The sequence below is a fragment of the Phyllostomus discolor genome, chromosome 12 (genome assembly GCF_004126475.2).
Source record: "Phyllostomus discolor isolate MPI-MPIP mPhyDis1 chromosome 12, mPhyDis1.pri.v3, whole genome shotgun sequence".
Classification (NCBI taxonomy): Eukaryota; Metazoa; Chordata; class Mammalia; order Chiroptera; family Phyllostomidae; genus Phyllostomus; species Phyllostomus discolor.
In genome coordinates this window covers 7,420,033-7,433,106 of record NC_040914.2, presented here as the reverse complement: position 1 = coordinate 7,433,106, position 13,074 = coordinate 7,420,033, and the positions used below count along the sequence as shown (strand labels likewise).

Genomic DNA, 13,074 nt, shown 5'->3' with positions numbered 1-13,074 from the left:
GAGAAAGGAAGAGACGTGGGGATGGGAAGAGGGAAAGGCTGGAGGTAAGGAAGGAGAGGGGGCCAGAAGGGAGCTGGGGTTTGGAATGACCTTGGGATCTGGGGCGGTGTTGGGGTAGGATGGAGCTGAGTTTGGGAAGGCATTGGGGTTGGGAGCCCCAAGGAGGTAGTTGGGACCAGGGCCATGCAATGCTCACCCTCAGGGTCCAGGAGACGTGCCAGCCCCAGGTGCTGCTCAGCCGTGCGGAAGGCTCTCTGCAGGTTATAGTTGGCATTGGACTTGGTGAGTTTGCTGAAGTCCACGAGGTCGGGCCTGGGCAGGGACACAGAGTGGGCAGGTGGTGGGCAGGCTCCAGAGCCAGTGGGCAAACGGGAGAAAGTCAACCTTGTTTGAGCCCCACCCAGGGCAAGGGGCAGGAGGGACTTGACCCCACCAAGGAGGAAGCTGGCCCATGTGCACACAGCATCTGCTGTGGGTGTGAGGGCCCCGTGTGTCAGATGTCGGGGTGTGCGCGGTCTGCTTAGGTGTGTTCTACACAGCACTATGCAGCGGTTAGATGTGTGAGGTCTGCAGCCAGCCTGCCTGGCTCACACCCCAGCTTGGCCACCTCCGGGCTGTCCTCTGGGTGAGCCACTTCGTCTCTCTGTGCTTGTTTCCTCATTGTCATTTGTAAAGTGGGGATAATAATAGCATCTGCCTCATAGGGTCTATGAATAGTCAGTGACTTATTGGAAAGCACTTAGAACAGTGCTGGGTGCACAGAAAGTACTCCATCTGTGCTACCTTGTTAGCTGGACCACATCACTGCGGCGGGTTTCCAGGTGTGTGGGTTTAGCTGGGTCTCCCCACGTGTATGCAAGTGTGTACGTGTGGGTTCTAGCTTCTGCCACACCAGAGTAAGTCCCTCCAGGCTTCTAGGTCTCAGTTTCCTCAGTCTGTCCTATGGATGATCATGGTGTGGGTGTGACCTGTCTGGGTGCCCCACCCCCAGCCAGGCTGGCAGCAGGCTCTGAGGTACGGCTGGGCAGGTGTGCAGGGAGTGGGAAGGGGGCTCTGGGGGCGCAGCATGAGAAAGGGCTCTCTGATGGGAGGAGGAGCTATGCACACACTCGAGTGGACCATCCACGGGAGAGTGAGCTCCCCACCCTGAGGACATCTGAGCAGCAGGTACAGGTGGTGCATGTGCATGAGTGTGTGCCTGCGCACACAGCTGGGTGAAGGCACATGTGTTTCCATGTGTCCATATGTGGCCTGGTGTGTGCACCTGTGTGTGAAGGGAAGTGTGTGTGAGTACACAGAGGTGAAGACATAGGCCCTGGGTCTGTTCACCTGAGGAACATGGAGTAGGGGGCAGGGCAGGGCTGGGTAGCCCCAAATCATGTAATACCTGTGCCGGTGAATGAGGGCATTGAAGGCCAAGCCGTCTCGCCAGCTCGTGGTGAAATTCTGGATGTTTACCTCAGGGTAACTAGCAGAATGGAAGGGAGAGACAGAAACAGAAATGGAAGAGTCAGGAGGGAAAAGAGAGGGAAGGAGAGACAGACATCGATGGATGGATGGATGGATGGATGGGTGGATGGATAGGTAGATATAGATAAATAAATCGATAGGTAGGTATGTAGGTAGACAAATGGGTGATACAATGAGCCAGGGAAACAGGGATAAAGATCGAGACAGAGACAGAGAGATTGTGACAGATGGGAGAGGAGTAAAAATGAGAGGCAGAGGGAGGAAGAGAAGAAAAGAAGGAGGGAAGAAGGGATAGAGAGACAGAGCAAGATACAGAGATGAGGGGAAAAGGAGGAGAGAGAGAAGGGAGGAAGCGGGGAGGGAGAGATAAGGACAAAGGAGAGCAGACGGAGAGGTAGTGGCTGATACTGGGAGAAACAGATTGCCCTTGCAAGACAGACGGACAGCCCCAGGATGAGAGACAATGCCCAGTTTCCCTCTTTCCTCCCAGGGGATGCTCTCCCACTTGAATTTCAGACTGTGGCCCTCCCTGAAGGGCAGAGAGTCAGGAGTCCAGGGCACATGCCCAGCAGAGTCTGTGTGTCCCCTTCTCCACCCACTGAAGGTACCCAGGACCCTGAACTTCCCACCCAAGCTTCCCGAGCCCTGGTGTGTGCCCTGCTGGCCCGACAGGTGGTTGTTCGTGTAGGGGGAGTGGCTGGAACCTGGAGCTGGCTGATGCACACCAGTGCACGGGGCCTCCTGAGGTGCGGGGGAGTTGGGGGAGAGAAGGGAGCAGGCTGGGGACAGTCCACCACTTTCCAGCATTGATCTCTGAGGAGTCCAAGTTCTAAGTTTGAACCTGGCCTCCCAGATTGATAACACGAGTTTATTCGTCAAGGCCAGAAGAGTGGATGTGTTTTATTTACCAGTTTATTAGTTCCACAGTAACTTTTGACACTTAGGACTTGAGCTGCCCTTTTCCCTGGTCCCCAAAGGAACCCCGAGGTGAGAGCCCAGATGGCAGGGGCTGGGGGGCTTACCCTGCTGTCTTCATCTGACACCACAAGAGCAGTGCATCCTTGGCAGAACGCGTCTCTCTGTTGTCCTCAGTCTCGATTTTGATGACTTGAATCTGGGAGGATGCACAGCAAAGTTGCTGGGGCCTGGAGGGCTTAAGGCTGGGAGACCCCACCCCCACCCTGCCGCCAGGGAGGGGAGCAGGTGACAGAGGAGATAGGAGAGGCAGTTTCTGAGGTGGGGGTTCAGGAGAGTGAGGGGGGTTCAGACGTGGGCCAGGATGTCCACAATGGGGTGCAGGGGGAGTGAAAGGCAGTGGTGGATCAGGGCCTCAGTCTCCAGGGATGCCTCCTTCCTTGGTGTCTGGGCCATTTCCCTGACCCCAGACGCCACCATCTCCCGCCAGAGCCGAGCAGTGGCCTCCATGCTAGTCCCCCTGCCCAGTGCCCACAGTCTGTCCTTCGAACGACAGAGGGACCCTATGAACACCCAAATCGGATCACGTGCCTCCTGTCCTCAACTCATGGCTCCAGTTCAGTTTGGGTAAAAATAAAATTCTTCACAATCTCCTCTTGTTCTGTCTCTGGTCCCCCTTCAACAGCTTGCTCCCCTTCAGAGACCTCTGTCCTCTTCACTAAATCACCACTGTCCTCTCTGCCCAGGGCCTTTGTGCTGGCTCTTCCTTTTGCCTGGGACATCCTTCCCCCAGGTCCCCTCGAGGCTCCACCCCTCCTTGAGGTCTGTATTCACGTCACCTTTTCAGTGAGGACTTGACCAACCACTTGGTTTTAAATCTCAATATGCACACCCAAATTTCACATCCTCCTTCCCTGCTTTATCATCTCCTTAGCATTTATCATAGCCCATAGAGTTTATTTCTTCATCTGGCTTACCATTTCCCCATTATGGGCTGAATTGTGTCCCCCACCACCACCAAATTTATAAGTTGAAGCCCTAACCCCCAATTCAACTGTATTGGAGGAGGGGGCCTTAGACAGTTAGTTAAGGTTAAATGAGGTTGTAAGGATGGGGCCCTAGCCTAATATGAATGGTATCCTCCTAAGAAAAGGAAGAGAACCTAGGGACCTGACCACACGGAGGAAAAATCACGTGAGGATGTAGAGAGAAGGCGGTTGTGGGCAAGCCAAGGAGAGAGGCCTCAGGAGAAACCAAACCTGCCAGCACTTTGATCTTGAACATCCAGCTTCTAAAACGATGAGACAGTAAGTTTCCGTTGTTTAAATCCCTGGTCTGTGGTATTTTGCTACAGTAGCCGCAGTAGACTAATGCACTCACTACTCTGTAAAAGTTCCAGGACCACATGGTATTTGTCTTTTTTTTTCCTGCAGTAACAAATGTCTATTTTGTTTCTACTACATGTTATCACACATAGTAGGTGCTCAATAAAATTCTGAATGACTCAGAATTTAGAGCAAGTTCGAGAGCCTCGGATGGGTGTTCGATGTTTGGGCCCTAGACTCAGCAGCTGAGTTTGGCATTTGGGTTCAAGTAGAAAACTGGGTTCCCATGAGGTCCCAACCCCTCGTTTATGGCTCCAGCTACCAGCCCCCACCCACCACCCAATGGTCTCATGCCCTCGTTCTTTACTGATACCTGCCTCCAGCTTTAACCACTCTCCAACCTCCATTCCCAGGATCCGGTGGATTCCTAAATGTCTCCTCCTAAAATCCTGGACCCCTTATGACAGCTGTGCCTCAAGATGACCTCAGTGTCTCTCCCAAACCTGCTCTTCCTCCCTGGTGCTGTCTCAGGGTGGCCCCACTATCCCCCAGCCCCCAGGCCAGAGCCTTGGGCCTGGACACACCCCTGGCCCTCCCCTCCCGCTGTGGCATGCCCACTCCTCTCCTGAGCTTCTTTCCTGCCTGCCTGCCTCTTCACCTCTCTGTGCCCCACCCTGGGTCCAGCTCCAGACTCTTCCCTGAGCTCCCAGCCCCCAGTTTTAGTGACCAGCATCAATACAGAGGGATCTGTCTAAATCTAATTATGCTCCTCCTCTTGATAAAACTCTCCAATTTCTCCCCATGTCAGGCAGAATAAAATCCAAACTGCTTATCAGAGATCACCTAGGCCCTGGCAGCCCCTCTGACATCATCTCCTCCATCACCCCTTGCTTCCCATTATCTAGCTGTACTGGTCTTCCTGTACTTCCAACGTGCCACACTTGAGCCCACTGCAGGGCCTTTGCACCTGCTGCTGTGTCCCCTACCTGGAATGCTTTCTCTCTCCAACTCCATGACATTCAGCAACCAGCTTCTCAGAGAGCCCTTCTCTAATCACCCAGTCTAAAATCTCAGTACCATCAACCTATATTTTATATCCCTTTTACTGATTTATCATACTCTTTTGCCTAGGTCTTTTTACTTCTCTGCCTAGAGCTGGTCCTTTTCACATACATCCCTTGTTTATGTATTCATAGGTTTGTTTATCGTCTGTCCACAAAGGCAGAAAATTTGTCTGTTTTGTTACTGAACTGAAGCAAGATTGTCTGTATTTGAATATTCCAGCTCCACTACTCAGCTGTGTGACCTTGAGTGCATTACTTCACCTCTCTGGGTTTGTTTCCTCACTGGTAAAATGGAATAATAAATAGTACCTAGCTTATAGGGTTGTTGTGTGTATTAAATGTCACGTGCTTAGAATAGTGTCTAGAACACAGTAAAAATATATATATATATAGGATGATGATAGTGATGCTGCTGCTGCTGATTGTTATTATTTTCATTTCCACCACCTGGAACAGGGTTCCTGGAGCATGTTAGAATTTTTGGGAGTGAATGAATGAATGGTTAAGTGGGTGGGGACGCCCTCCTAAGGCCCCACTTTGGGCCGCCGGCTGGGCAGGGCACGCTTGAGGATCACCTGGAAGCGCAGGATGATGGTCCAGACCAAGCCCAGGGTCAGTCGGTGGTTCCCGTCCACGATGTCATGCGAGCCCACGTTCTCCAGGTGCACGCGCTGCTCCTTCAGAAACTGCAGAGCCTTGTCCACGTTTTCCAGAGAGTGGATCCTCATGCGACCGCGAGTGGGCCTGGGCTAGGGCGGCGGAGCATTGGGAGATGGGAGGCCTGGTATGGAGCACTGTGCCCTGGGCCCCACCCTTTCCAAAGAAGCCCGCCCCGCAGCCACGCCTCCTGGATGTACAGGCCCAGTCCACGCCCCTACAGTCTTATCCAAGACCCAAGACCCAATCCTTCTAAAGAACCCCACCCCTTCTCGTAGGCGACCCAGTTTCCCTAGAGGCTTCAAGTTTCTGTCCCCACCACCCTCACCGAAGCCCCACCTCCGACTGGATCACTTTACCTGGTTTTGTTAAGTTCTGCCCCTGCCTGTAGCCATAGCCCCGCCCTTCCATTGGATCTCTGCCTTAGGCTACCAAAGTTTTGCCACTAGTTCCATAGCCACACCCTTTCAGGCCCCTGCCTGGAGCCTCGCCCAGTCCTATCAAGCCCCGCCCCATTCCAAGACCTGTTCATGGCTCTCTTCCTTTCAATGTTAGTTTGTTTCTAATCTGCAGTCAAGACCCTCGGGACTTCTGAGCTCCAGGCTCTGGACCTTTAATGAGTCTCTAGCTCCATCAGAACCCCATTTTTCCCGATGAAGCCCCACTCAAGCCCAGAAATACAACTGCGACCCATACAACAAGCCACATTCATACAAGAGTTCTGTCTGATCCCCCCCGACTCCCACGACCAAGGCCTTCCCTTCCAATGACAACCACACCCTTATCTACAAACCCTCCTCAACAGAGTTCTGCCCCTGCTACCTCACCACCCAGGCCAGTCCCTTCTAATAAAGTTCCTCCTTTCTCCCATAGCCCCACCCCTCCCAACGGAGCCCCACCCAGGCCCAGAGTCCCGCCCAAGCCAGAGCACTCACCTCCAACAGAATCCTGTTCCAAGACCCACCTCCAGGGTCCTCACCACTAAGCTCCACCCCTGAGCCATAGCCCCGCCCTCTCCCTTTCTCACCCGCACCTCCTACGACGCTCTGCGCTAGGGTTAGCCAAGCCCCAGTCCTAGCCCAGCCGGAGACCCCAGGGCCAATTCCCTTCCCCCAGTTCTCCGGAGCCCCTCACCAGCTGCTCCCCCGACAGCACTTCCAGGAGCCGAGTGAGCACGAAGCCGTCCCGGAGGTCCGCGTAGAGGTCCCCGATGTGGCATCCAACGCGGGCGAGGTGCGAGTTCACCCACTTGGTAAAAGTTTTCTTCTGCACAGCCTCCCGCTCATCTGAAGGACAGGCTCTGATGAGCCCCCGCCTCCCCGAAGAACCTCCCCAACTCCCTCTTCCAGATTCACTCCAGCCCCCCACCGCCCACTGCTCAGGACCTGCTCCCCCGAACAACAAGTCTTCACGCAGTGGGCCCCTCCTACCTGGGACGCCTTCCCCTACCCTCAGCTGCTCACCTGAAGATGGCCTACTTTGTCTTTTAGAAGTTTTCCTGATTCTCACTCCCACAGGAAGCCTGCCCTGTTCCCTACAACAGTTGGCTCTGTTCAGTCATTCATGCCTCCTGTGCGCCCCCCACTGTTCAAGGCTCTGAATACAGGCCGAGTCCTTCTGTCACAGAGCTCGGTTTAGTGCGGCACAGAGAATACACTAGGGGGCCATGGAGGGATCCAGGGGGCAGCCGCAAGATGACGGCTGTGTTTCAGGGATATCTCTGGCTGCTGTGGGGAGGGTGGATCAGAGAGGGAGAGTGGCAGCCAGGACACCAGAGAGGAGATTGGGGAAGGGACCATGGAGAGAGGACAAAGCTAGAGGGCAGAGCCATGGAAAGAGGAGAAGAAGGCATGTTGGAGAGTTCTTTAGAGGTGAAAAAGTAGGACCCTGTAACCGACAGGCTGTGGAGAAGGAATATTCTCCCTGGGGGCAGGAACTCTGCCCCTGGCCCATCAGCCCTTGAGCTGCAAGCTAGACCCTGCAGCCCAGCACCCCTGGGGTGAGGAGTAGGCAGGTGGCCACTGAGGAAAGAGTGGAAACACAAAATGGAGTCCCCATCCACAGCCAAGCTAACAAATTACTTAAATGTGAATGGGCTCAAACATGAGGAAGAGATTTTATTTTGCTTTGGCCTGAGGACTTCACTTTTGAACTTTTCGGTTGTGCATCCATGCCTGGAAACAGACACAAACCCTGCAGACAGCCCTCCGAAGGGTTCAGGAGAGACTCGTCGTGGGAAGAACGTGGGGAAGGCTGTCCCTGAGCCGGGACACCTTCCGTCTGGGAGATCCCCGTCGCAGACTCACCCCGAGGCTCGGAGCACAGGACCGATTTTCTCAAGAATGTACTTTTTACTTGACTTTTCTTTTTCCCTCACCACGTTTTGGGTGTTACCTAGTACTCTTTCCAGAAAGCAAATCTTAAGACCCTTGAATAAACCTTTGTCATTTAATTTTAGTGATGTCCTGATTCCTTTACGCTCAGGTGACACTACCAATGGGGTGGGGGTGGGGGTCGGTGGAAGAGCATGTGCACCTTCTGCCTTGCTTGCTTACAAAGAAATTGTCTGGGGGCTCTCTTACTCTTTTCTTAATAACTCCTTTAGTATCAGCTATGATACACATAATATAAACTTCATCATTTTAAAGTGTAAACTCAGTAGTTTTTAGTATATTCACCGACTTGTGCAACCATCACCACTGCTAATGTCAGAGTACCCTCAAAACCCCAAGAAGAGACTCTGCACCTACGAGCGGTCGCCCCGCATTCCCTCTTCTCTCGGCCCAAGGCCACCATTGATACATGTCCCATCTCCATGAGTTTCCCTATTCCGGACATGTCATGTAAGTGGAATCACACAAGATACGGCCTTTTGTGAGTCCGGTTTCTTTCACTTAAAGTTTCATGGAATGTTTTCAAGGTTTGTCGATGTTGTAGCTTACATCAGTACCTTATTCCTTTTTCTGGCCAAATAATATGGCATGTGCAGATACACTATACTTTACTTATCTATTCATCAGTTTCAGTTGTTTCCACTTTTTGGTGATTATGAATAACACTGTTATGAACAAGTTTTTCTGTGGACACCCATTTTCAGTAATCATGAGTATATACCTGGAGTGGAACTGCTGAGTCATAAGGTAACTCTATGTTTAAACTTTTGAGGAACTGCCCGGTCATTTTCCAAAGTGGCTGCACCATTTTACATTCCCAACAGCAGTGTATGAGGGTTGCAGTTTCCCCCACATCCTTGCCACTATTGGGACCCACCCTGCCTGGTTTCAGAAGCTGTAACCCCCCGCCAAGGCTAAGGCTGAGGGAGCAACCTCAGACCATAAGCCACCAAGGAGACAAAAGCTTATCTCCCTGGCAGGAGCTCTGCTTCTGCTCCTCTTACTTCATCCATAACTGGCCCCCAATGCTTGGTTGGTTAGCCAATGACGGGTAAGATTCCCTAAGGGGGGAACGATCTAAGACAGGCATGATCATGTGGGAGGCCCCCAAGGAAGGACTTTGGGGGCTATGGCAAAAGCGGGTGACGGGCCCTCACCACTCAGCTTTGACAAAACCTGCGTCCTCATTGTCTGCGAGAAATCTCCTAATCTCCTGGCTGCCTTACTTCCCTTGCTCCACCTAAGCCTGAAACAATGACAGAGGGTGGTGCAGCCCTGTGCTGGAAAGGGCGGGTTCCCTGAGCAATCAGGCCTAAGAAGGAATATGTAAAATCCTGTGAAACCTGCTTTGTTTAGAATGCCCTCAATTAAATGATAAGGGTCCAAGCAAGAAGTAAGTTTGTTCCTCAAAGTTTTACAGCTCTTTAGCTATCTGACCCTGACTCAAAATAGGCCCTCAGAGTTCTTTGTTATCTATTGTTTGATCCTTACTGCCTGGCAATGATTTTGAGCTTTACCTGAATTCTTGTGTAAACGAACCCAATAAAAGCCCATTGAGGAACAAGCTCCTGGCCCTTCTTTGAGAGATCAGCCACCTTTCCTCCCCAAGCAGATCATGTCTTGGTAGACTTATTCTTATCCGTGGCGGCCATGGGGGGGCCCTGTGGGCAGAGCCCCCCCCCCCCACATGCCACCACTTGTTGCTTTCTTGGGTTTTTGTTTTTGTTTTTTTTTTACGGTCATCCTAGTGAGTATGAAGTGGTATCTCAATGTGTTTTTTTATAGTTTTTTTTTTAAGATTTTATTTTTTGATTTTCAGAGAGAGGGGAAAGGAGGGAGAAAGAGAAGAAGAGACACCTGGATGTGGGTTGTCTCTCACACGCCCCCAATTGTGGGGACCTGGCTCCTCAGCCCAGGCATGTGCCCTGACCAGGAATCTGTAACCTTTCAACCCACTGAGCCACACCAGCCAGGGCTCAGTGCGGTTTTGATTTGCATTTCTCTAATGATTAATGATGTTGAGTATCTTTTCACATGTTTATTGGTCATTTGGATTTCTTTTTTTGAGAAATAGCTATGCAATGCTTTGTCAATTTTTAATTGGGTTGTTTGTCTTTTTAGCATTCGTACTCTCTTTGCTACTTCCTGTGAATCTATAATTATTTCATAATTTATAGCATTACCAAAAGAGGAAACTGCTGCCTGGCCTTCCTTCTCTTCCCCTGACGCCCACAGGCTTGAACACCAAGGCCCATGGAGCACAGGATGGAGGAAGCAACCTGGGGTCTGCACTGACGGCTTGGACCAGCACCTCTCTGCCAACAGGGCTGCTCATTGAAGGACTATGCAGGAGGGAGAAATAAGCTTCCAGTTCTTGTAAGCTACTGTGTTGTTTGGGTCTCTTCATTATAGCAGCTTAGCCTGTACAGATATTATTCACATTTTGCTACCAAATAATTGAGCAGTCACACGTATAAGGGCATGCATGAGGAAATGATGAAGAAAAGATGCCGTATTGGGTATTTGGTTATTCTCCTCCCAGCACTGATGTCCATGCAACAGCAGATTTGGCCAATGCTGACACCAAAGTGGTAATTTGGTGCTTCCCCAGAGTGGTGCTAGAAAGAGGACCACTGGAGTCAGCCCAGCCTCTATGAGGACCGGCTGTGTGACTTTGAGAGCTTATCTCTTCTCTTTGGGCCTCCATTTTCCTAGCTGCCAATGAGGGGTTTGGAACAGACCAGGGTTTCTGCAGTGGGACCCGGGGAATCTGGTGTTTGGGGACTCATGCTTGACGGACAAGGATATATGACAATATTTTTTATTTTGTCATTTCATTTAGATGATACCCCCCCAAAATTAATAGAAACACATCCTGGACCATGGGGGTGGCAATTTCATAAAGGGCTATGCAGAAAGAGATCAGTTTTTGTGATTACAACCTTGTCAGCATGGAGCTGCACTGAAGGGTCAAGAACTGAAATGCCCATGGGGGCCAGGCAGATTCTGAAATGGAGAAAACAAGGCCCTTCTCAAAGGGGGCAGTGGCCGCTCGGCCCTGTGCCTGGAGCCTTGAAGATGGTGGCCCAGTGCTGCCATATCATGTGATATTCCACCAGAAGCCAAAAATCTGCATTCTTTAAAAGACAGCCCTGGCTGGTGGGGTTCAGAGGATTGAGTGCAGGCCTGGAAACCAAAGGGTCATGGGTTTGATTCCCAGATCAGGGCACATGCCTGAGATATGGGCCAGGTCCCCAGTAGGGAGCACGTGAGAGGCAACCATACACTGATGTTTTTCTCCCTCCCTCTTTCTCCCCCTTTTACCCTCTGCCTAAAAATAAATAAAATCTTTTTTAAAAAGTGTTTTTTAAAAGATTTTATTTATTCTATTTTTAAGAAATAGAATTTCTTAATTGCCTCTCTCACACCCCCTACTGGGTGCCTGGCCCGAAACCCAGGCATGTGCCCTGACTGGGAATCGAACTGATGACCCTTCGGTTCCTAGGCCAGCATTCAACCCACTGAGCAACACCAGCCAGGGCAAAGTCTCCCTGTTTTTAAATGTTGGCAATGGATTTACATTTTTATAAAACACAGTGGGAGTGAAACCAAATATGTCTCTGAGTGCCACTTCTGACCTAAGATGACATGGAATGCTTGCCTTTGGTGAGTGTGTCTGGCTAGCTTGTGGGGCATCTTCGTTTGCCCTTCCAGTGCCACCTACCACTCTTCTGCACCTGCTCCAGTGTGGACTATATGAATGGGCTCTTCAGGTCCCAAAGGCCTCAGGCTTTCTGTTGGGTTCAGATAGCAGATGAGAGGAGAAAAGAAAGGCCAAGAAATGCATTGCCTCCCTGCCTAACCAGCTTCCGGCAGTGCCTGGCTCCTCTGCTGCATCCCCTGCTCCTGCTGGGGAGGCCTCTTACCTGACTCAGTACTGCCCGCCCTGCCCTGCCCTGCCCTATCCCCTGGGGGTCTCCACTGCCCACACCTCTGTAAATTGCCCCTTCTTTGAATTTTTCCCCATTTTATCCCTTTGAGGGGCTATCTTCTTCCTGCCAGGGTTCTAGCTGCCACAGATATCTTTGGCCTCTCAGGACTCTGAGCCAAATGACAATTGTCCTACCTCTGTCCTGTGCTCATACTGAGTTATTTAATCATTCGTATACTCCTCCACTCTGGCAATCACCATCACAGGTGAAAACACTTCCTTAGAGTAAGACCTTATTCATATCTTTAACACACTGAGACTTCCACAGAGCAGAGGAAGAACTACTCCTTTATCCATCACTGGTTAAGGAGAAAGGATATAGAGAGACTTAATATGTAAATGATGTGTTTGGATATTAGTCTTGGAATAGTTAGAAAGCTGGAGAATATCAAGTATTGGTGGGAATATAGGAATATCATAATCCTCATGCCTATTGGTGCAAGTTATAGACTGGGGCAACCATTCCAAAAATAAATTAAATTAGTGCACACCCCAGTGACCCAGCAATTCTTTCCTCTCTCTCTGTGTCCCCAAAACTTCTTTCACACTGGTTAACAGCATGTGGAAGGATGTTCAATGCACTGCTATTCGGGGTTGAGGTGGCAGGGAGCAGGTTCAGGGTTAGAGGCAGCCTGGCTGTCCATCTCTGGGAAGGCCATGGGTCAAATATGATGAACTCCACGCAGCAGTGAGAAGCAACAGAGTCGATGTACACAGAGCCACATGGATGAATGTTAAGGCATAATGCTGAGTGAGAAAACGATGTAAAACTTCAATCTAGAACATGGCAAAACTTGCAGCAATCAGCAACACCTGCACATATGAACACATACATATCAGTGTTGGGAACCACCCTGCCTGGTTTCAGGAGCTGTAACCCCTCATGGCTAAGGCTGAGTGAGCGACCTTCAGACCAGAAGCCACTAAGGAGACAAAGCTTATCTCCCTGGTAGGAGTGCCACTTCTGCTCCTTTTTCCATAACTGGGCCCAATGCTTGATCAGTTAGCCAATGATGGGTAGGATTCCCCAAGCAGGGAATGACCTAAGACAGGCATGATCATGTGGAGGCCCCAGGGAAGGACTTGGGGGGCTGTGGAGAAAGGGGGTGATGGACCTTCGCCCCTTGCCTTTGACAAAGCCTGAGTCCTCATTCTGCCTGAGAGAAGTTCCTAATCTCCTGGCTGCCTTACTTCCCCTGCCTGACTTAAGCCTGAAACAGTGACAGAAGGCAGTGCAGCCCTGTGCTGGAAAGGGTGGG

At 51.1% G+C, this 13,074-nt stretch overlaps 1 protein-coding gene across 1 annotated transcript in view; it reads right to left on the bottom strand.

The window, feature by feature from the left end:
* Positions 1-13,074, bottom strand: part of SPTBN4 (spectrin beta, non-erythrocytic 4) — a 70,409-nt gene that overhangs the window by 49,346 nt on the left and 7,989 nt on the right. Inside the window, exons 2-6 of the mRNA XM_028529904.2 lie at positions 6,566-6,717; positions 5,350-5,523; positions 2,493-2,584; positions 1,388-1,468; positions 197-312 (exon numbers count right to left, since the gene is read on the bottom strand). Of these exons, the coding sequence (XP_028385705.1) occupies positions 197-312; positions 1,388-1,468; positions 2,493-2,584; positions 5,350-5,523; positions 6,566-6,717 (615 nt within the window). The remainder of the gene's footprint in view (positions 1-196; positions 313-1,387; positions 1,469-2,492; positions 2,585-5,349; positions 5,524-6,565; positions 6,718-13,074) is intronic.